The sequence below is a fragment of the Lissotriton vulgaris genome, chromosome 4_2 (genome assembly GCF_964263255.1).
Source record: "Lissotriton vulgaris chromosome 4_2, aLisVul1.2, whole genome shotgun sequence".
NCBI lineage: Eukaryota > Metazoa > Chordata > Amphibia > Caudata > Salamandridae > Lissotriton > Lissotriton vulgaris.
Window position 1 is genome coordinate 6,032,964 of NC_141692.1, and position 24,758 is coordinate 6,057,721.

Consider the following 24,758-nt stretch of genomic DNA (forward strand, 5'->3'; position numbering starts at 1 on the left):
GCCCGCGTTGCCAGCTGTTCTCGCTCCGTCACTTTCCCCCTCACCTTGGTTTTCTTTCATGTCCCTTTGGCGCTCTTCTTGTTGCCTTTTGCTTCCTGGAAGCTGTTTTTTAAATTTTCTTTATATAAATGTTTCGAATGTCCCATCTGTTCCTTTGACACTTTGCTGTGTCCTCTTCCTGTGCCTGTTTTCTGAATGGCGCCTGCTCCCGCAATTGTCATTCGTGCTTCAAGCGCTGTGAAAGTGGAAGGCGCAAGCCAGGGATGCGTTTTCAGGACGGTGGGCGCTACATGTTGCAATGGGAATGGCAGTCTATTTGATTCATAACAGGCGGGGAGCATGCCTTACCAGAGACAAGAGGGGCAGGGGCACACCTGCAACCCCCCCCCCCCCCCCCCCCCCCCCCCCACACCCAGGCTGGCCTGGAATGCATTCGCTCCTAAAGGGCGGCTCGAGGAGAGGCCACAGTGCATTTGGCGCACGTGGGAGAAGTAATGGGCACAGAAGGGTTTATTTGTTAAACTCAGCATGCTCTGCCCTGCTCCTGTCACCACAGTGGCCTCCAGCAGCAGGACAGCAGACGCACCCCTTGTAAGCTTCAGTGCGCCTTTGTGGGTTGGGTTGGAGCCAGGCTGCAGCCCCAGCCCGACCGTCTCCGTTGACCAGCTGACTGTCTCATGGGAGCGCGGGACATTTTCATTAGGTATGTAATAATAGCAGTTAACGCATCACAGCATGAACGGTGTATGCAGAGTGATGCCTTTTGTAAGTTTGATATGGTGACGCCCTCTGAAGCCCATCTTACCCTTCTCCCGGCCCCCCTGTACATTGAAAGAGAGTTTGCATTACAAGAAGGGACGTGCAATCTCAGCATGGGCATTTCACTTGTCTATCAATGACGGAAGCTGCCTTTTGCAATTAACAAACATGCCCCCTCTCCTCTGCCGCGTGTGCATATTTGAACTGCAGAGCTACTCTATACCGATGCTTTACATGCAACAAGGCCCACGAGAAGGTTCCAGGTCTGCTTCCTGTCTTTATTGCCCACTGCAATGCAGAGGTGCCATTAATCACAGCTGCTGGCAAGAGGAACACAGAGGGTTCTCTGTTAGTTTCTCAGCACATGCATTGATTTACCCTTAAATGTGCTGGTCTCAGAAATTTATTAAATGGTCTTAATGTGTGATCATAAATATCCACAATTCTACAGATGTCTGTGAGTGCTGTGGGACTTTCTGTTTTCCTCATGTATGAGTTAATGGAGTGCGCTGTGTCCTGTATGAGTGTAGGGTGAGTGCTGTGATCCTGTATGAGTGCAGGTTGAGTAGAGTGCCTGTATGAGTGCAGGGTGAGTGCTGTTTCCTGTATGAGTGCAGGGTGAGTGCTGCGTGCCTGTATGAGTGCAGGGTGAGTGCTGTGTTCCTGTATGCGTGCAGAGTGAGCAGTGTGCCTGTATGAGTGCAGGGTTAGCTGTGTCCATGTATGAGAGTAGGGTTAGCGGTGTGCCAGTGTCAGTGAAGGATGATTGGTGTGCCTGTATGAATGTAGGGTGATTAGTTTGTCTGAATGAGTGACGGGTGAGTGCTGTGTGCCAGTATGAGTGAATGGTGAGTAGTGTGCATGTGTGAGTGCAGGGTGAGTAGTGTGCCTGTATGAGTGCAGGGTGAGTGCTATGTGCCTGTATGAGTGTAGGCAGAGTGATGTGCCTGTATGAGTGCAGGGTCAGTGCTGTGTGCCTGTATGAGTGTAGGCAGAGTGATGTGCCTGTATGAGTGCAGGGTGAGTGCTATGTGCCTGTATGAGTGTAGGCAGAGTGATGTGCCTGTGTGAGTGCAGGGTGAGTGCTATGTGCCTGTATGAGTGTAGGCAGAGTGATGTGCCTGTATGAGTGCAGGGTGAGTGCTGTGTGCCTGTATGAGTGTAGGTAGAGTGATGTGCCTGTATGTGTGCAGGGTGAGTGCTATGTGCCTGTATGAGTGTAGGCAAAGTGATGTGCCTGTGTGAGTGCAGGGTGAGTGCTATGTGCCTGTATGAGTGTAGGCAGAGTGATGTGCCTGTATGAGTGCAGGGTCAGTGCTGTGTGCCTGTATGAGTGTAGGCAGAGTGATGTGCCTGTATGAGTGCAGGGTGAGTGCTATGTGCCTGTATGAGTGTAGGCAGAGTGATGTGCCTGTGTGAGTGCAGGGTGAGTGCTATGTGCCTGTATGAGTGTAGGCAGAGTGATGTGCCTGTATGAGTGCAGGGTGAGTGCTGTGTGCCTGTATGAGTGTAGGTAGAGTGATGTGCCTGTATGTGTGCAGGGTGAGTGCTATGTGCCTGTATGAGTGTAGGCAAAGTGATGTGCCTGTGTGAGTGCAGGGTGAGTGCTATGTGCCTGTATGAGTGTAGGCAGAGTGATGTGCCTGTGTGAGTGCAGGGTGAGTGGGCCAAACAGAAACCTGCACAGGTGGACATTTCTGACTCAGGTATGTCCAGTTTGCAGACCTCCATTATATGCCCTGTAATGCCCAGGTCATCTGCACATCTGAAAAGTGTATTTTTCAGATGCCACAGCATTCCATCCTGTGCATATGCAAAGGGTCTGCATTGCATGCTACAGGCATATCTGCGAGGTTGTGATATGTGCACGTTTTGGAGATCTGATATATGCATATGATACTTGTCCATATTGGCCTAATACAGGGCTGAATGATGTGCATAAAGCAGTTCCAGGTTGTGCATATTCCAGAGATGTACATATTCTGCATCTAGCAGAGCCCAATATATTCTTCATGTGATGGATGCCTTTATAGTGGGGTTGTGCCTCTGAGCTCTATAAAGTCCTATATCCTTTGGCAACAAAATGTACACATATCAGTGGCGAAATCCCCAAAAAGCAATGAGAAGTGTGTAAGGTGTAGTATTATCTTTTACTAAATGACTGGTCCCGAGCAGCTGAGGGCGCTATTTGAAAAGCAATCCAGGGGAGACTCAAAACACAACAGAAGTAGATAGTCTTTTCAGCATTACTTTAGAGTCTTTACCTTCGTTTGCAGAATTCATGCCATCCAGCCTCTTTTGCGGTTTTGCCTTGATTTTTATTAAGATATCCTTCCCTCGGGGCTTGAAAACCAATATGTGTTTCAAGTCAACCATCTATTTCCAAGGTTGGAATTCAGATTGGGTATTACATCCACCTTCAGCAGGGCCAGTTCAGGGTGAGGGTGAGCTAATAGACTGGGGGTGGAGCCAGTGAAGGCGGTGGGTGGAGCCAGGGAAGTGGGTGTGGCCTCCTACACAAATTCAAGCACCTGGACTTAATCTTTTACAAATGAAGCACTGATTCATACATCCTGATACGTAAGGCTCGCAGTCAGGCTCAGCCAGTGTGGAGGGGGAGGGATGTGTTCATCAGGTGCATTTATCCTTCTCTGTAGGTCCTTAGATCAGAGAGGAGGGGGACTCTGGACAGGGAGCTCTGCTCCTTCCGGCTGCTACTCCTGCACGTGTTTACAAAGGGGAACCGAAGAACTCTTCAGTGAGTGGAAATGGAGGCGTCCACCCCTGCTGCGGCGAGGGACCCTCTGCGCTTCTGCGCGGCCTGCGCACGATGTTTGCGCCGCTGCATCCCCGTCGGCTGCCTGGAGGACGCCAAAGCGCTGGCGAAGCTGGCCGTGCCGCTGGTAAGGAGGCGCTCCCTCTACCTTACAGGTCAATGAATCGGTGAATGAATGAGTTCATGTGTGTAGCACTATTACAAACCGAGGGGTCAATTCAAGCAATGCAGCGCAACAACCAACGCTTCTGAGCTGATTGGATGAGAGGGAGAGCTGACAGCGCTGTATTTACAAAGATATGGCGCCGTCCTGCTCTGCACACAGTGCACCAGCGTCCACAGGCGTCTAGGTCATGTTTATTCACCCAGTACAAAATACCACACAGGACAAACTTTGAAACTTTTCACACTGTGGGTGAATGCTAAACTGTGCAGCTCACATACAAAGTCAGACGTTTTGGAGGAATTAAACTATTTCTTCTTTATAATGCTTGTTTTTTTGGCTCAAACCCCTGTCTGTAATGTTTGTAGATAGGGCTTTGCATCAAAAACCATGGGTATATGCATTGGAACACCCATGTTCCACCCAGGGAACAAAATGCTACTTGGCTTAATGTAGATGCATCTTCTCAGCGCAATTCTAGTTTTGCTCCGAACGTAAATTAATAATTCACATTTTTGCGCTGGTTTGTATCACTTTTGTGATGCAAAAACCGGTGTAAAATGTTAGTAAATATTCTCCCAAATCCTAGGCTTGGAAGAATTTATAAGCTTGGGTGGAACAATACATATTTTTAGGTATGGCGTTAAAAAATACCTGTCTTCATGAGCTACAGGTAGTGGAAATCTACTGAGTAGACTTTGGCTTTGACATAAATGTATGTTGCGCTCACTTCAAGCTGTTGGCTATTTGGTGCATTCATATATCTTCTCTCCAGTGCTTACATCTAATTACCTTATTTGCAGGGCATCTAAAAAATGCACTTAATCATGGAATTTTAAATTCTTGATCGCGTAAATGCATTGTGTGCAGAAAGCAGGAGTTTCTGTTTGGTTTGTCTCTGCTGCTGGCTTTTTGAAAAATGTTTTAATCGGGACTTTCTGCAGAAGGAGAGGGTGCCTGGGTAAGGGGCGAGGTGTGCACAAAGGGCATGATGCATAGTTGGGGCCCCTGGATGCCAAGGGCAGCTTCCTTCTTAGGATGGCTAGGAAGGGGGTGTGGTGGAGCGGGCAGTCCGGGCAGTGGCGTAACGAAACTTGAGGGGGCCCCCCTGCAAAGAACATGGAGGGGGCTCCCCCCACTCCTGATTCAGTCACAAGCTCTCAGGTCAGGGGCCTGCTGCACATGCACCAGTGGCGGCTGGTGGCTCCTAAAAGTGGTGTAACGAAAAGCTGAGATCCAAGTTGAAGGAGCAAGTGAGTACAGCAAGCACACCAAAGTGAAAGAGGAGTTTTCGGGGTTGACCTTCCCAACTGGGCCTTTTAACCACTCAAATTTCAGCCTTTAATACATTCTGTAATTTGTCTCCAAAACATTTGCTTGTCGGTTTATGGAAACAGACATGTTTTGCTATTAAATACTAGCTTTGCATTCTGGAAAAATAATTTAAATTCCCTAAATCAAGAAGTTATTCCTTTTGTGAAAAAGTTCAATTATTGTCATAAACCACTGCAACACATGGATAGATTCTGCCTTGAACATCTATGTGTCATAGTTGCATGTCACATGTGCCAATCTTATGCCAAGAATTACCACCATTATGCCAAAGCTAGCATGAGGGCTATGCACCACCAGGCAATCAAACAGGAATTAACACTATTATCATGCCAGGGCCCGCATGTTACCCGGTTTGGGCACCATTATACCATGGGTGAGCACATTTGGCCGATATGTATCAGCATTATGGGAGGGCCAACATTATGTCATGTTATTTTATTTATTAAGTACACAATTATGGAACTTTGCTGGTGTTGAAATGCGGTAACTCTGTAGAATCTCACTAGTGGCCGTGACAAGCTCCCCTCTTAACCTAGCGAAAGTTTTTTCCACACAAACGCATGTCGCAGGCACTATGGAAAAGAGAGAACAAGATATGAACGGCTTTCTTGTTTGTCTCTCACAGTCTACCTACTCTCGTCACAGCCCTTCCCACAGTACACAAGGACACCCATAGGTCAAATGCATATCAACCATCCCAAAAAAAAAGTGTGGGAAGAAATGTTTGAAGAATAAAAATAGCTTGACCTATATGCGTGATACGGGCGTCTGTAACTGGCTATGGGGCACTGGCGTACAGTTCTCTTGTCCACCTACTGTATTTACACCCTGCAGTATTTCATTGTCTCTCATACACCACTGTCCACCCATTGTATTTCCACCCTGTATTTCATTGTCTCACATACACCGCTGTCCACCCACTGTATTTACACCCTGTATTTCATTGTCTCTTATTCATCACTGTCCACCTACAGTATTTACACCCTGTAGTATTTCATTGTCTCTCATACACCACTGTCCACCCATTGTATTTCCACCCTGTATTTCATTGTCTCACATACACCGCTGTCCACCCCCTGTATTTCCACCCTGTATTTCATTGTCTCTTATTCATCACTGTCCATCTACAGTATTTACACCCTGTAGTATTTTGTCTCTCATACACCACTGTTCACCCACTGTATTAACGGTAAACAGTCAAAATATCGATTTTTTTATTTCGACTTACACTTATATCGAGTTGCTAATATCGATGGGACAGAATATCGATGTCCAGAATATCGATGGCCAGAATATCGACCCTAAGGTAAGTAATATCGAAATTACTTATATCAATAGCATATATATCGATGTAAGTAATTTCGATTTACTAATATGTGTTAGAAATTTTAGTTAAGTATTTAAATTAATTGTTATAATATGTGTTTAATATGTTTTTATAAATAAAAAATATATCAAAGTAAATAATATGTTTTACTATCAGAGCGGGTTGTGGGTTTGTAGGGGAATAGGGTGGGAAGTAATGTATTTGTAATTAAATAATTATTTTTTAATGATGAATTTATTTTGCAATGAAATATTAATTGGCAATGAATTATTTTAATTGATTAATTGATTAATTAATTGATCATTTATGTATATTTTTAAGTAAATTATATGTTTTACTACTGGAGCGGGTTGTGGGTTTATAGGGGAATAGGGTGGGAAGTAATTTATTTGTAATTAAATAATTATTTTTCAATGATTAATTTATTTTGCAATTAAATATTAATTGGCAATGAATTATTTTAATTGATTAATTGATTAATTAATTGATAATTTATGTATATTTTTAACTAAATTATATGTTTTACTGCTGGAGCGGGTTGTGGGTTTATAGGGGAATAGGGTGGGAAGTAATTTAATTGTAATATTAATTAATTTTGGGTAAAGGAGTATTTTTAGGGTTCAGGGTCAGTTTTCAGTTTTTGGGTAAAGGGGTATTTTTAGGGTTCAGGGTCAGTTTTCAGTTTTTGGGTAAAGGGGTATTTTTAGGGTTCAGGGTCAGTTTTCAGTTTTTGGGTAAAGGGGTATTTTTGGGGTACAGGGTCAGTTTTCAGTTTTTGGGTAAAGGGGTATTTTTAGGGTTCAGGGTCAGTTTTTAGTTTTTGGGTAAATGGGTATTTTTAGGGTTCAGGGTCAGTTTTCAGTTTTTGGGTAAAGGGGTATTTTTAGGGTTCAGGGTCAGTTTTCAGTTTTTGGGTAAAGGGGTATTTTTAGGGTTCAGGGTCAGTTTTAGGTTTTTGGGTAAAGGGGTATTTTTAGGGTTCAGGGTCAGTTTTCCCTACTGTTGCACCCACTGGAGGGGGAATAGTAATTATTGTTAAGTAATTATATATTATATATGATTTTTAATTATTATTTTTTAATTAAATATGTATTATTATTTTTTTAAACATTATTACATATATTTAAATATGTTTAAGTAATTAATAAGTATTATTTACAGTATTTTTTATGTTATTTTAAATTAAAAAAAATCGATATATTTAACAACGACATTTTTAACATCGATATTATTTTTTCGATATTTTGGTACTTACCATGTTGTACATAGGGCGTCGATATTTTTGCTATCGATATAATTACGCCGATATTTGTGTAGGTCGAAATTCTGTCTGTCAAAATTCTGTCATAGATCCGTATTAACACCATTTCGTATTTAATTGTCTCTCATATACCACTGTCCACCTAATGTATTTACACCCTGTAGTATTTCATTGTCTCTCATACACCGCTGTCCACCCGCTGTATTTACACCCTTTCATATTTCATTGTCTCTCATACACCACTGTCCACCTACTGTATTTACACCCTTTTGTATTTCATTGTCTCTCATATACCACTGTCCACCCCCATGTATTTACACCTTATATTCATTCTCTCATACACCACTGTCCACCCACTGTATTCACTCCCTTGACATCGTTCTGTGTGACCTAAAGCGGACAGCGTTATTTATTTGCATTTTCGAGCGTAAGGAGCTACCCTTTTAAGCAAGCACAGTGCGTGGATTTAGTCGCGCTTTTTAAACCGAGTATCCCGTTTTTGACAAAAATATAATTGTATTTAATTAGCTGTTATAACCTGTTTTCAAATCATCTTTCTAGAGTAGCACTTACTTGCATCTTAAAGGGGGGCGTGGCCTGGAGCCGTTGATGGTGGACGTGTAGTTTGCCAGCTCCGTCCTGTGCCCTGAACACCAGCTGATTATCCTGTGATCCCCTGCCTGCAACCCACCTGATTCCTACCCAGGTTGTCTCCGGGGGGAAGCGGCGTGTAACGGTGCCTCGTGGCCCCGCCGGGCCCGCTCCTGTGGGAAGATCTACTGACGGACCCTGTTGCGGCCTGCAGATCGAGGTGAAGCCCCGGCCTCGAGTGATTGGCCTGACCGGCCTACCCCCATCCTCCTTCGTGGTCCGATCGGGACCCGGGATCGGACTGCTGCCGCTTCACTGACCAGTGCCGCAGGGTGCGATACCCCCGCTGAGGCTCCGTTGCCCCCCCCCCCTCCCCCCTCAGCTGCTGCAACACAGACTGCCCGCGCTGCTGCGCAGCCCCTCCGAGGCGCAGGAGCGCTTCCGTGCTGTCCCCCAGCCGCCCAGGTACTCAGCGGGGCTCCGGCGTTACCACCACTGGGCTAAAGTACTCAGAACGGGCGGAGAACGCGGCGCAGCCGGCGCCGCAGGTTAGCATTGCCCCACATAGGATATCAGCGCCACGGAGTGGTTCTGGCTGGCATTGAGGTAAATACTGGCGCCATCTTGTCACTGCTTTGGAACTGAGTGGAGACCCTCGGACCCTGGCAGTCTTGCCCCATTTCCCACGGCTCCGCCAGTCGGAGGATCAGAGCCGGCCACGTTCTACAGGGCGACAGACATTGGAGACCAGCAGCCCATGGGTGTGAGGGCCTGTGCAGGGGTGGTGTGCCTCGCGCTTTGGCGCCTACTTGCAGCGCTATAGGCCAGACCTGACTACGCTTTCGACAGCCACGATACCCTTGCTTTGCAACAGCCTGGTTCCCGCCACCCTTGCCTCCCTCACCGACACGGCGGACCTCACCGAGGCATCAGTGGCGCACCGACCCACCCTATATTGACGCCTCGTCTAGGTCTACTACGCTAACCTTGCCAGCCCTGGGAGCTACGCTGCATCTGCCTCTCCACAGCACATAGTGGTCAGGCCATAACCACTGCCATATACTCAGAGGGACCAAGGCGGGCGGCTGCCTCTACTACAGCGACACCCTGCTAACAAGAACTATGGGCAGGCCGAAGGGCAAACCTCAGGACCAGGGCGCCCGAATGGATGTGCAGTCCACGGGTTCGGAGGACCCACTAGCCTCCTCCAATATGGACATCATCCCGCCGACCGGTAAGGGCTCTCAAGACGCCAAGCTAGACCTGATACTAAATGAAATACGCGCGACGCGCGAAGCGCTAGAATCGCGCATAGACAATATGGCGACTGGCCTATCCTTACTTAAGGCGGACCACAACAAGTTGGCGGATCGAGTGGCGGAGCAGAAAATAGCGCTGGACGACATTATCCCGCAGCAGACGGAACACTCCACGAAACTTGAAAACGTGGAGAAGCAACTGAAGCAGCTGTGGGGAAGAGTGGACGAGGCGGAAGGACGGGCCCGCCGCAACAACGTCCGCATCCTGGGCATTCCGGAGAGAAGCGAGGGGAGAGACCCCACGCAATTTGTGGAGGATTGGCTAAGGAAGCTGGTGGGCCAGAGGGATCTCACTGCTCTCTACAGTGTGGAGAGGGCGCATAGGATGCCATCACGGCCCCCACTAGCTGGGGCACCTCCGCGCCCACTGATCGCTCGTCTCCTCCATTTCAAAGATCGTGACACTATCCTTCGGGCGGCAAGGGAGGAAGCGCCGATACGCTTCGAAGACAAGACCATATCGGTCTACCCTGATTTCACACCCACTGTACAGCGAGCCAGGTCCACCTTCATGGGGGTGAAGCGCAGGCTGCGTGATAGGAACATGAAATATGCCCTTTTGTTCCCTGCTCGGCTAAAAATCCTGCATAACAACAAGTCCCACTTCTTTGACTCGCCTGAGGAGGCGGCTGAATGGATGGAGGTCGCCCTGACTCCGCCGACGTCACAGGACCAGTTCTCAGACCACCACGGCAACGCCCGTAGGGGCTCACCGGAACGACGAAACGACGCTCACAGCCCTGGACGACACTCACCTCATGGAGCATCAGGAGCGGCGCATACACTTGGACAACAGGCGACGGACCACACGTCATCATCCACGCATCAGCGTCTCACTGAGGCGGCCCTGGCTGCCCACGACGCGGGAGCATCCGGAGACAGACTCACCGTTACCACTGACACTCATACTGAAGTGTCTGGTTCAGTTGACAGCCTGCAACTTTTCCCGAAGATCACGGCACAGATGGCGGCGGAGTTCTGAGCCACGACACGATTACTTCTCTTCAAGTGGTAACGTATGCCAAATCCCCTCCCTCATATATGGTGGGTTGAGTGTGCAGGGATCCACCATATTGTGGGCTCTTACGCCCACGCAGACAGTTCAGTGCCAACCGTCGGAGGTCCACCACCCCCCGGTATGCACACGTACTTGACTGTGTTGTGCCCACGTTGGACACCATGGTTTGGCTCCTGGGTACGTTGGCTCAGGGACCTTTTTGTTTGGGGGTTTATTGTTTGCGAGACACTCTTCTATTTCAGCACAGCAGAATTTGTGGGGTCGCCCAGTTGTTGCACATTGACACACTGCACAGATGGGAATGGGGCCGCTTAACAATTATCACTTGTGCACCTGGAATGTTCGAGGCTTGGGATCAGTGCATAAACGTCATAGAATCCTTGCACAACTCAACCGGAGAGGGACACAAATTGCCTGTTTACAGGAAACACATTTGAACGCTGCTGAAGCGGTGAAATTGCGAAAGAAGTGGAGAGGACAGCTCTATGCCACCTCATATTCCGCATTCTCAAGGGGGGCCGCAATTTGGATGCGTGGGTCTCTTCCTTTCCAGTTGTTGGAACAACGGGTGGATAAGGAGGGTCGCTATGTGTTTGTGAGGGGTCTGTTGGATGGGGAGGAAATTGTTGTGGGGTGCATGTACTCGCCTAATACGAACCAGTTGGAATTTCTGTCCAGTGTCAACGGGGTGCTTGCAGACTGGGCTGACCTTCGCTGGGTGATAGGGGGAGATTTTAATGCTGTACTTGATGTTCTACTGGATAGGTCACACCCCCCATTAATGGCTACGGAGAGCAGGAAGCAGGCTGCTGCGCTTGCGAGTTGGGCTGAGGGCTGGGACTTAGCAGATGTGTGGCGTAGCATTCACCCCACGGACAGGGAATACACCTTTTTCTCCCCTCCCCACCAGCTTCACACCAGAATCGATCATGTTTTCTGCTCAAGGTCCCTTACTGCATTGATTGTCCAAACACAACACATGGGGAAAACGTTCTCGGACCATAGCCCCGTGGAGGTCACATGGCAGTGGGGTAGGAGGCTAGCCCCCATACCGACCTGGAGACTAAACCCGGAACTCCTTGAGGACTCGGTTTTCCGGTCCTCCCTCTCCGACACTATTGATACCTACTTCTCCACGAATGCGGGCACGGCTAGCTCCCGGCAGGTAGAGTGGGACACTTTCAAAATATGCCTGAGGGGGGCTGCTATGACTACTAGGGTGGGAAGGAAACGGGAGGTACTTAGCCAGCTTAAGGAGGTGGAGGGCTCACTTGCATCCTTAGAGAACGAGGCAGCGGGTACCAACGCTCCCTTTCCACCACTGCAGGAGGCACGTATTAGACATGCAGAGCTGCTGGAAGAGCTGCGAGTTATTGACTATAGGGAGTACACGAACAGGCAGCACACACAGGCCGACCGAGCCGGCCCCCTACTTGCCCGCATCCTGCGGGACTCCCCGATCAGCCAACCCATTCTGCGAATCTTGGACCCCTCTGGCCAGCTGGCTACCACCCAAGTAGGGATTAATACAGCATTTAAAGACTACTATACCGCGCTATATGGTCCCCCACTACCCCTGTCCGAACCCGCATTAGTGTCCTTCATGGCGGAGCTGGTTCTCCCGCAGCTTACTGCAGATCAGAATAAAGACCTAAAGCGTGCCATCACATTGGCAGAAATCAGACAGGCAATCAAAACCCTCCCTAAGGGTAAGGCCCCTGGAACGGATGGCCTGCCAACCGACTTCTACGCCACTTACATGGACCTCCTGGCCCCGCGACTACACATTGTTTATCTGGAAGCTCTACACACAGCCTCTCTACCACAATCAACCATGCAGGCCCTGATTACGTCCCTCTTGAAACCGGCCAAAGAAGGCCTACAGCTGGCCGATTACAGACCCCTGTCCCTTCTTAATACTGACTCAAAAATTTTGAGCAAGATACTGGCGTCAAGGCTCGTACACTACGTGCCACATTTGGTCCACCAGGATCAATGCGGCTTTGTCACAGGCCGTAATACGGCCATGAACCTTCGGCGATTGGCCCAGCTCATGCTTGGGAACGATACAGGCGTGGGCTCCGAAGGATGCATCTCCCTGGACTTAAAACAGGCTTTTGATTCCCTGAGATGGGACTATATGTTTGCCACATTATTAATATATGGGATCCCGCCGGAATTCCTCGCTTGGGTCAGATTATTATACACAATCCCCACGGCGAGGGTACGCACTTCCAACCAAATCTCGGGCCCCATGGCCATTGCCAGAGGCACCAGGCAGGGCTGCCCTCTTTCCCCCCTCCTCTTCGTTCTTGCCCTCGAGCCATTGCTCTGCAGACTTAGGCTGCTAGCCCCCCACTACGGTATACGGCGGCATGGTACGAACCACATTGTTTCTGCATACGCGGATGATATCATCTTATATCTCCGAGATTTGAGGGGTGAGCTGGGCCCAATCTCCCAGATTTTTGAGGATTTTCGAGAAATATCTGGCCTCACCATCAGCGAGTCTAAGTCCTACGGATTTGCCTTTGTAGATACGGGTGATTCGACCCCCCTGTCTTTTGCCCCACATGAATTCCAGATGGCGGAAACCACCTTCCGTTACCTGGGAATACAGATATATAGAGAGGCGAACATGATGATAGATGGCAACCTGGGGAGGGCCATTAGAGCTCTGAAGTCTCAAGTTCAATTTTGGCTTACGTTGCCGCTCTCCATACCCGGCAGAGTGGCAATTTCCAAGATGGTGATGTTGCCCCGTCTTATCTACTATTTCACCAACCTGCCGTTCCAGATCCCAGCGGTAACATTCAAGACCCTCGACTCACTGCTCACAGAACTTGTGTGGGGCCATGGCCGCAGGCGTATAGGGTTGGCTAAGTTGCAGCTTCCCTCCATGGGCTTGCCGGACTTTAGGGCTTATCATTATGCATGTCAGCTACAATGGTTGGCTTACTGGGTGGCGGGCCGCAATCTTCATGAGATTAATCTGACCCAAGAGGACCATGCTAAGGGGAAACTACACATCCTGCTCCTGCCTGGATCGGATCTGCCTAGAAACACTACGCCACTACTCAAACTGGCAATCACACTTTGGCGAAGGGCATTGAAATACACGTCCGCAGGGACACCTTATGCCCCCACAGTACCACTCCTGGGCATACCACTGGGCCCGGGCACACTTACAACGACTCTGCTGGAGCCCTGGCATGACGCGGGTGTGACACATGTGGGTGACCTGTTTGCGGGGGGGCACTTGTTGTCCTTCGCAGACTTCAAAACCACGCAGGGCGTACCCGGCGGCTCCTTTCTCCTGCATGCCGGTCTCCGACACTATATCTTGCGCACCTGGTCACCCGACGGACAGGAACCCATTGCAAATCCTCTAGTCACAATGCTTTACCTCATGGGGACGGGCGGCCATCTAACTAAGTGGCTCACTGTTAGCATTAAATCGGGGAGGGCGCTTACACTGGCACCACTAAGAGCGACTTGGGAGGCGGATATTGGGAGGCCATTAGGGGATAAGGAATGGGAGCGCATATTGCAATTCCCCAGAAAGGTGGCTAGAAATCCCAAGTACAAGTTCATCCAACTGATGGTGCTGCATAGAGCTTACCTAACACCACACCGCTTACATATGATGTTCCCTACATCCAAGAGCAACTGTCCCCGGTGTGATGCAGACGACGCATCTCTGTTACATATGGTGTGGCAATGCCCCAAGCTGGGGTATTTCTGGACCACTGTCCATGACTCACTTGAGAAGGCTGGTACATTGACCCGATCACCTACACTTGAACACATGCTCCTAGGGCTAGGTCCATCGACCCGCACCAGGACCGTGGCGGCGCGCTTCTCGGATCTGGCCCTGCTGTTGGCTAAGCGTGCCATCACGATACGGTGGAAGTCAACGAAACCGCCCAACCCTGACATGTGGAGGGCGGAAGTTGTACGTTGGGGTAAGGCTGAGGGCGAGGCACTACAAAGGGAAGAGAGTAGGGGCCTCCGCAAGACACCTATCTCACTGGAATGGTTTGACACTTTGGGGGTGTTTGAGGCTGGCAATGACAGTGATGAAGAGGATATTAGTGAATAGCCACTTGGGGTGCGGTTACGCCCATCATATGCACTTCCACGAACAGTACCTGTGGTGCACAATGAGGCTACACGGGTAGATCGTACCCGTCTGTCGCACTCCACTGCCTAACCAGACTGTGTATTGACTTAACTGTGTGTAAATGACTAAAGTGTGACCCGCATAACGATATTTAGATCATATGCCTAGTTTGAGAGTGCAGGGTGGGAACTCGCAGGGTGGGGGGTGGGATTGGGAATGGATGGGGTTTGTTAGTTGTAATGATTCATCGACAAAATGAAAAATCGAATTTATCAAGTCTATATACTTGCTATGAGCAACCACATATGTGTGCAACGGAGTTTAACATTAATGTTGTATAAACATGTCTATATTCTATTGTTGCTCTGAAACTTTGCTAATAAAAAGATTTTCAAAAAAAAATACTTGCATCTTAAATTGTGTCCCCCCACCGCGCTTTTCGCGGGTCTTTAGGCAGGTTAATTCGATCGCCGCCATCTTGGGGGTAGTTTAGGGACGTTCTACAGGCGCCACTTTTGCGAGCGCTTTAGTCTTAGGCACAGGAGGCGCGGCCCCTATTTAAAGTCACCATGGAGACGCGCAGCGGTGACGCGCAGCGGAAGTACCGACTCAGCGCCGGAGTCACGCCAGAGTCCAGCCCGTCTGTGCCCGTCCGGGCCCAGACGGGCCTAGGGCCTGACACTCTGCCAAAATGCTCTGCCTTGAGACGGGGACTTACGATCGTGATGACCTTATGGCTTTTCGCCATATGGTTACCGTTGGCAGCGACCCATCCATTCAATGCCCTCCTCCCCCCACAGTCGTTGGGTCAAGTGTGAACATTCTCTCTGATAAATGTAAGAACACCTTGGCGGTCGGTCTATTGAATTGTAGATCTCTTCCACGGCACTCAGCAGAAGTCAACCTACTTTTACAAGACTCTTCTTTAGATATCCTGTTTCTGATGGAAACGTGGATAACTCCTAGTTCCGATGCGGACATTGTACAGGCTCTTCCGCCGGGCTACCTTATCTATCATCTGGACAGACCTGAGGGGCGAGGGGGCGGCCTCGCTATTCTATATAGGAACTCGTTTGCATGCAGGGCGCCGAATGGTTCACTTTTGGATTGTGAGAGCTGCCACTTCGCCTTGCAGATATCCCCCACAGTGTCGATAACAGGTCTACTGATTTACCGGCCCCCGGGCGCTTTGGGTAACTTTGCGGGCTCCCTGGTGGAATCAGTGACGATCTTGGCCTCATCTACGGCTAATTTCATGGTGCTGGGAGATCTTAATCTCCACTTTAATGATCTCACTGACCCAGTAGCCCAAGATCTCCAGGGCGACCTTAAAGAGTGTGAGCTGGTCCTAATTAATTCCGGGGCCACGCACGAAAAGGGTCACTTACTTGATCCTATGTTCTCCAACATTCCCCGCTTCATGGCTAGGCCTGCCCATCCCCTCCCGTGGTCTGACCACTTCTTGGTATTGGCATCTTGGCAAATCGACTCACGGCCTATACGCTCCAAGCAGGCTTTTTTGGTCGACAGAGCCTGGTCCAGATTATCGGTCGACGACTGGACCTCCAAGTTGGAAGACACGCCCCCTCCTCGTGAGTCGGACCCAGTCAAGGCTGATGCCAACATTAACCACTGGCTGTCTGCTTCTTTGGATGCTCTTATTCCGAAAAAGAGAGTTCAAAAGAGGGAGAAAAGAGTAGGCTCTGCTCCGTGGTACTCTGCCGAGCTTCGTACCCTTAGGAAGGGATGTAAAAAGCTGGAGAGGTTATGGAGGAAGAAATCGGAATCATCCAGGAGAGAAGAATATCGTGTCGCAATGAGGGGCTATAAGTCCGCTCTCCGACAGGCTAAAGCCCTATTTTTTGAAGAGCATATTAAATCCGCCTCTAGTTCTTCTAGAGAGAGTTTTAAAGTGGTCAAAGAACTTCTCAAAGTTCCCGAGCCGGCTGTCACTTATGACAAACAGAAATGTACGGAGCTTGCAGAGTTCTTCCACACAAAAATTGCGAAGATCTTAAACACCCTGCCCCAGCCCATGTTGTCTCAGGATAATGGGAAGCTGAATTTAGGAACTCAGGCCAGAGAGTCAGTTATCCACCTTGACTCCTTTGGCCCAGTATCAGTGAGCGAGGTATCCAAAGCCTTAGCATCCCTGAAAAGTGGCTCCCCTATGGACCCGGTTCCCATGAAGTTCCTTAAACAAGCAGCAGCATCCATTGTGGCTCCTGTGACCTACCCAATGAACGCCTCCTTTGTCCAGGGTCTGGTGCAACCTACTTGGAAAACTGCTGTTGTTAAGGCTCTCTTAAAGAAGCCCAATTTGGATCCCTCGGACCTGTCTAACTTTAGGCCCATCTCTCTGCTGCCGGGCCTCGGCAAAACTGCTGAACGGCTGGTTAACAAACAATTGTCAGCCTTCTTGGAGTCCAATGGACTGCTCCGTGTTTTGTAAACCGGCTTTCGCCCAGGTCAGGGTACCGACACTGCTCTCTTGGCGGTCGTCGATGAAACCAGACGTATTCTGGATTCAGGAGGGTCAGTGGCGGTGATCCTCCTGGACCTCAGCGCGGTGTTTGACACCGTGAACCATCAGGTGTTGATTCGGCGGCTGGCTGAGGTAGGGGTGTCCGGGGTGGCCCTGCAGTGGCTGAGATCTTTTCTCACCGGACGGAAGGACCAGGTCTGGGACGGTGGTGAGCGTTCTAAATCGATCCCCCTCCAGTGTGGAGTGCCACATGGCTCCTCCCTTAGCCCCACATTATTTAATGTTTATATGGCCCCCCTGGAGGACATAGTGTCCCCATATGACATCAAAATCGTTAGTTATGCGGACGACACGCAGTTGGTGGTTTCTTTATCCCAACTGGCTGAGACTACGGAAACTCTGGTTCCTGTCTGTCGGACGTTCACACCTGGATGGAAGAATCTGCTCTCAAGTTGAACGGCTCGAAGACGGAAATAATGCTGCTAGGGAGCAAAACTCCTCTTCTCCCTTTGACCAGCTGGCCGAGCTGTATGGGAGACCTACCGGACCCCAAAGAGGTGATTAAGAGCTTGGGAGTCTGGTTAGAACAAGACTTGTCATTCCGGACCCAAGCTAAGAAAACCGCAGGAGTGTGTTTCGCCCTGTTACGGTCGGTTCGTAACATTTTCCCTCTATTACCGGTAACATCGAGGAAGTTGTTGATTCAGGGCCTGATAACATCCAGATTGGATTATAGTAACACCATCTTTCTGGGCGCCCCTGAATCCACCCTCAAGACTCTTCAGCAGGTCCAAAATGCAGCGGCAAGGCTGCTCATGGACGTCCCGAGGACGCAATCAGCAAAACCTGCCCTGAAGGCGCTGCACTGGCTTCCAGTGCGGGAGAGAGGGGTATTTAAGGCACTTTGTACAGCCCATAAAATCCTCTTAGGGAAAGGTCCCCCCATTTTAAAGAACTTAGCGATTCCATACAAAGCAAGTAGAACGCTGCGATCTGATTTGAAACATCTTCTGTTAGTTCCCAAAGTTAAAAAGGCCCGCACGGGCGGGAGAAGATTTTCATTCAACACGGCTAAGCTGTGGAACGCGCTCCCTTTAAAATTACACGCCGAGACCTGCACACTGCGTTTTCGCAAATGTCTTAAAACCTTTTTGTTTCCCGCTTGAGTGCTTTAAGCTAGCCGTTTTTACTATCTGTTGATGTCTGGAAAAGCGCTGGGATGCCCAAGGGTAACTGCGCGCTATATAAAATTTTAAATAATAATATTTCATTGTCTCTTATTCACCACTGTCCACCTACAGTATTTGCACCCTGTATTTCATTGTCTCTTATTCACCACTGTCCACCCACTGTATTTACACCCTGTAGTATTTCATTGTCTCTCATACACCACTGTCCACACCCTGTATTTCATTGTCTCTCATACACCGCTGTCCACCTACAGTATTTACACTAAGGATGAGCGAAATATGCGAATTCTCGGTCCGCGAATTCGCGCGAAATCGCAAAACAAAATCCACGAAATCGCAGATATTTTTGCAATTTGCACTGGGGAACTTTCTACTGGCTAATCAAGTAGGTGCTCCCTCGTTGAGTAAATGTATAGTGCTTTTACTACACTGCAGCTGCATAAAGGGCCAGAAGATGTGTCTCCAGTGACCATGTGTGCCTGTAACAAACACGCAGTTTCCAACAGACCTTATAGTACTGAAAGAGAGTCTTCCATCAATCATACTTGAAATGATATTAAGTATAGAACACATAAATACATGTGATATCTACAACTAATAGAATATGTTTAAAAAACTTACACAGTTGGTAAGAGAAGAACGATACAGCAAGAAGGGGATACAAATCAGAGGGTGCTGGACCATCCATGATGGAATCTTTTACCACATGTCCGCCTAATATCGGTAAAGAAATTGACCATACAACAGTGGAATCTGGGCCAGTGGTTTTAAAGCGCATCTGATAGAACTAATCAGAGACAGCCTTACAATAGCGCAGGAGATGTCTGCATTAGACCTACTCTAAGGCAGGCACTCTACACAGTCAACTCACCAGAAACACAAGGACAGAGAGAATTAAAGCAAGCATTGGCAAAAATAATAGGTCAGTCATAACTGAAAGCAGCTCTTCCTTGACTGGTGGGTTTATCTGTGTGGTATTGTGGATGGACTAGAGGGTGAATGCAAGAATGAGTAAATGGGGATAAATAGATGCATAAGTGCAGGGATGAGTGGCTGAGTGCATGGACAGATCGACGGGTCAATGTGTGGAAGCAGGCGTTCGTTCATTGACTCACTGTCTGACTCAGAGGGTCTGTTTGTAAAGTGCCAACGTGTTAGGAAGAATTCTCAGGCAGCAATTACCTTTAATTCCAGCTGACCAGTTACAAATGGTATCACTTTTTGGAGCAAGGATTCATTTAAACCAGAAATGTTTACCGCTGTTTAACCTGAATTGCAACATTTCTTGTAACTTTTTACTGCAAACTGAGCACAATTATGCGAAGTGGCGTAATATCATAAATTCGAGGATTTTCCGTTTGAAATTACTGCTCTGACATATTGAAGCTTCGATCTTCCAGGGGTGTTGGAAAACATGAATATAATGACATCTGGGATTCTCTACCGCCATCTAGTGCCCGCTATGCTCCATGTCTGAGGATTACAGGGACCTCAATGTTTAAGCACAGATAATACACTCAGCGGTGCTGGAACACATTCGAGAGTTGAGAGCGCTTCGCTGCATCTGCTGACCTCATTAAAGGCAAAAGATGCCAAGAGAACTAAGCAAACCATATCAAGGATGTTTGGGGAGTTCACCCTTCCCGTCATGTTGCATTAAATGAGAAAGCGCTGTCGTGCGTGTATCTGCTTTACCCCCAAACAGATGATATGCCCATAACTGTGTGCCCTATTACTGTAATCCTCAGCTCAATTCCGACCGAATATGGGGATAAAGGACACTTGCCCAGCCTCGACCTTGCTCACAATTTTTTAGGGCTGATTACTATGTTACTGAATTTGAGCTTCAACTCGGGCACCTGCTTTATTTTTATATCTGTAAGTGCTTCCTGTTGAGGTTTAATTCTTGGGACAGGAGCCTCGTTGCCTACTTGTAACTATTCTCTGATCCTGCTTCGCGGGTCAGAGAATAGTTGCAAGTAGGCAACGAGGCGCCAGGAAGCACTTACAGGGTTACAGCAGTCAATCAATCAATCAATCAATCAATCATAATACTTGTATAGCACACTACTCATCCGGAAGGGTCTCAAGGTGCTTTGGGGGAGGGGGCCCGCTACTGCTCGAACAGCCAGGTCTTGAGTTGTCTCCTGAAGGCGAGGTGGTCCTGGGTCAGCCGAAGGTGGATGGGCAGGGAGTTCCATGTCTTGGCCGCCAGGTAGGAGAAGGACCGGCCTCCGGCAGTGGCTCTTCGGATGCGTAGTACGGCGGCGAGGGCGAGGCTAGTAGATCGTAGCTGGCGGGTGGGCGTGTAGAAGCTCAGGCGGTCGTTGAGGTACTTGGGGCCCAGGTCGTGGAGAGACTTGTGTGCGTGGGTGAGGAGCCTGAAATTGATCCTCTTGTTGACGGGGAGCCAGTGCAGGTCCCTCAGGTGGCTGGAGATGTGGCTGCGTCGGGGGATGTCCAGGATGAGTCGGGCGGAGGCGTTCTGGATTTGTTGGAGTCTTTTCTGTAGCTTGGCTGTGGTCCCGGCGTAGAGGGTGTTTCCGTAGTCCAGACGGCTGGTGACGAGGGCCTGGGTGACCGTCTTCCTGGTTTCGGTCGGGATCCATTGGAAGATCTTGCGAAGCATGCGAAGGGTGTGAAAGCATGATGAGGAGACGGCGTTGACTTGTCTGGTCATCGAGAGGGAGGAGTTCAGGATGAAGCCCAGGTTGCGTGCGTGGTCTGTTGGCTTGGGAGCGGTGCCCAGGGCTGGGGGCCACCAGGTGTCATCCCATGCGGAGGGCGATGGTCCCAGGATGAGGACTTCCGCCTTGTCTGAGTTCAGTTACAGGCGGCTGTTCTTCATCCATTTGGCAACGTCTTTCATCCCTTTGTGTAGGCTGGTTCTGGCGGTGTCGGGGTCTCTGGTGAGGAAGAGGATCAGCTGGGTGTCGCCGGCGTAGGAGATGATGTTGAGGTTGTGTTGGCGTGCGATGGCAGCAGTGGGGTCTCATGTAGACGTTGAAGAGGGTGGGGCTGAGTGACGATCCTTGCAGGACGCCGCAGATGACTTCGGCGGCCTCGGAACGAAACGGGGGGAGGCGGACTCTCTGTGTTCTTCCGGCGAGGAACAAGATGATCCACTCCAATGCCTTCTCTCGGATGCCGGTGTTGCTGAGGCGTTGGACTAGGGTGTGGTGGCAGACAGTTTTGAATGCTGCAGAGAGGTCCAGGAGGATGAGTGCCGCTGTTTCTCCGTTGTCGAGCAGGGCTCGGATGTTGTCGGTGGCTGCAATGAGGGCGGTCTCGGTGCTGTAGTTGGCTCTGAAACCGGACTGCGAGGGGTCGAGGGAGCCGTTCGTCTCGAGGAAGGCGGCAAGTTGTCTGTTGACGATCTTCTCGATGACTTTGGCAGGAAAAGGAAGGAGCGAGATGGGGCAGAAGGTATTTGAGGTCGGTGGGGTCCGCAGTAGGTTTCTTCAGTAGTGCGTTGAGCTCGGCCTGCTTCCAGCTCTCCGGGAAGGTGGCGGTGTTGAAGGAGGTGTTGATGACGTCTCGGAGTTGGGGTGCGATGGTGGAGTCGGCCTTGTTGAAAACGTGGTGGGGGCATGGGTCGGTAGGAGATCAGGAGTGGATGGTGTTCATCGTGCGGGCTGTGTCATCGGTGGTCACCGTGGTCCAGGTGCGGAGGGTGGCGGTGGGGTGCATTGGTTCGACGGTTGGGTGCATGGATGGTGCGCCGAAGCTGTTGTGGATGTCGGCAATCTTGCGGTGGAAGTACGAGGCGAGGGAGTCGCAGAGATCCTGTGTAGGAGTGATGTCGTTGTTGCCGGTGCTGGGGTTGGAGAACTCCTTGACGATGTTGAAGAGTTCCTTGCTGTTGTGGACGTTGTTGTCCAGTCGTTCCTTCAGTGATTTCTTCTTGGTGGTGCGGATGAGCTGGTGGTGCTTGCGGGTGGCGTGTTTGAGGGCGGTCATGTTGTCAACGGTCTGGTCGAGGAGCCAGGCTTTCTCGAGGGTGCGGCAAGTCTTCTTGGAGTCCTTGAGTTCGTCGGTGAACCAGGGGGCCTTCTTGCTTCTGGGTCTGTTGGGAGGGTTCTTCAGAGGTGCGAGGTCGTCGGCGCAGGAGGTCAGCCACTGCGTGAAGTTGTGGGCTGCATTGTTGGGGTCCGTTGTGCTGGCATGTGGGTTCTGGCTGAGGGAAGTGGTGAGCTGGTCGGCGGTGATCTTGCTCTAGCTTCTGTGAGGAACCTGTTGCGGGTGGTGGTGAGTTGTGTTTTTTCTGAAGCTGAAGTGGATGCAGCTGTGGTCGGTCCAGTGGAGTCCGGTGGAGTGGCAGGTGCCCAAGTTGAATTTAATTTTTTTGTAACCCTTTTGTAAAAGGTTACAAAGAAATTAGCTTCAACTTGTGCACCTGCTGCTGTAACTGTCAGGTTCTACCAAATTGCGCCACCTAAGCTTTTGGAACTACATCTCCCAGAAATCTAGGGAGGGGGCATGGCACTATAAAGGTAGGGCGGACCCTCTACACGTTGTTCGTGATTTTGTGGTTGCAGCGTTTGTTTGGTGGTTTATCCCTGGTGGAGAGCGGCGGCTCGTCTGCTATTGAATCCGAGCAGAGTTAGGAAGGATACTGACTTTTCTCTTGTGAAGGCGGCGAAAGGGAAATAAAAACGGAACCGCGCCTTTTGGTGTTTACTCGGGTTGCCGAGTAGCGCGTTTGTGAAGCGCTTTGCATTTCAAGAACTTCCGAGGGTTTCCTGAAGCCAATGTCCTTCCGAAGCGGAAAGGAAGGAGAACGAACCGGGAAGGGAGACTCCTTACAAGTACTGTGAGTAAATATGCTTCGCGTGACGTTTAACGCTTAGCATATGTGGAAAAGCCTTGTATTCATTTTTTGCCTGCCTGTGAAAGGAACAGAGAGGACTGTACAGGCGCGGTGGCAACCTGTATCAAAGATATATATTGCTGTGAAGAGGGAGCGGAGTGTATTAGGGCTTTAGGTTCTGAGCACCACCGCTACGAAGACAGGCACTAGTGTCTAGTTCATCAAGTGCCAAAGCGGAAGGTAGTGGGTCTGCTACACCTTACCGTGTTTGGAGTTGTGAGTACAGGAGCTGGTTTAGAGCGGAAGACGGTAGTAGTGTGCTACGTCTTGCCGTGTCTATTTCTGGAGTAAATTGGAGCTTTTAAGGCGGAACGTTTTTATTCACTGCCAAACACTTGACTTTTGTTTTGTTTCAAGGGTGGAGTTCACTCAACATTACACGTTTATACTTTGAGCACGGAACACTTACCAGGCAGGGTATGTACTATCACAGTAGAGAGAATTTGGTGCAGGTGTTCATGTAAAAGGAGAGTATAACTGTTGTTATTGTTCCATAGGGACTATCTGTTCGATTATTCATATTCACCCATCGGGGAGGAGGAGGAGTCCATTGTTTTCAGAAAAGGTGAACTCTTTAACCTATTTAGTGAGAGTGAAATGAGAGTAGGTGTTTCCGTGTGATCAGTGGTAACCCGTAAACTTGTGTTCTTGTCTTTCAGCCATCCCTTCCCTGCTGACCTTTTCCGTCCCCTCCTGGTTTTGTTCCTTTGTTTTCCCTCGCCCTATCCCTCGAACCCACTGTGTTTTTCATACCAGTGTGTTGGTGAGGTCGGGAGGTGGAGTTATATGTACAACGACCGAATCCTGCAGCGTGGTGCCTGACAGAATCACGAACCCACGAATTGCATTCTGCCTGGTTCGGTCGGGGTACATATGGCCACCTTGGATGATGTGTTGAGGGCGTTGGTTTTGGTCCAACAGGAATTGGCATCTTCCAAAGCTGAGGCAGTGGCCCTTAAAGATAGGGTTGAACAACTATCTAAGAACCCTTTTTCATCTGGCCCTTCTCAGATCCAGGTTACGGTTCCTCCCCCTATCCCCTTGGCCACCCCTGAACGTTATGGGGGGGATCCTCGTAAGACGCAAGCATTTATGACCCAAATAATGCTTCATTTCTCGTGCAAACCAGCCTCATTTCCTACGAATCACTCCCGGGTGGCATTTGCTATATCATATCTGGTGGGGGATGCAGCCAATTGGGCGGTTCCGCTGGTAAAGAGAGATGATGCCATGTTGTCTAACTGGACGGTGTTTAGGGAAGAGTTCGAAAAAGTATTTGACAGAAGGGCCACCAACTTCAGTGCTGATAAAGAGTTGCTATCGTTGAGACAAGGAAGGAGTGATTTAATTACCTATTTAACAACTTTCAACAGGTTGATAGCGGAAACGGAATGGCCCGAGGGAAAAAGAATGTCCTTGTTTTATCAGGGTTTGAGAGATGAATTGAAGAACGCTGTGGCCTACATAGATCCTCAACCCACCACTTGTGTAGATATGGTGAACTTGGTCCTGAGATTGGATGGTAGGCTGACTGAGCTGAG

General features: G+C 49.4%; 1 protein-coding gene across 1 annotated transcript in view; it reads left to right on the forward strand.

Moving 5' to 3' along the window:
* The first annotated feature begins 3,390 nt into the window (after positions 1–3,390).
* The window catches only part of LOC147718107 (multidrug and toxin extrusion protein 2-like), a 464,065-nt gene continuing 442,697 nt past the window's right edge, over positions 3,391–24,758 (forward strand). The window contains exon 1 of the mRNA XM_086919190.1: positions 3,391–3,662. Within this exon, the coding sequence (XP_086775316.1) occupies positions 3,528–3,662 (135 nt within the window). The 5' untranslated portion in view covers positions 3,391–3,527. The remainder of the gene's footprint in view (positions 3,663–24,758) is intronic.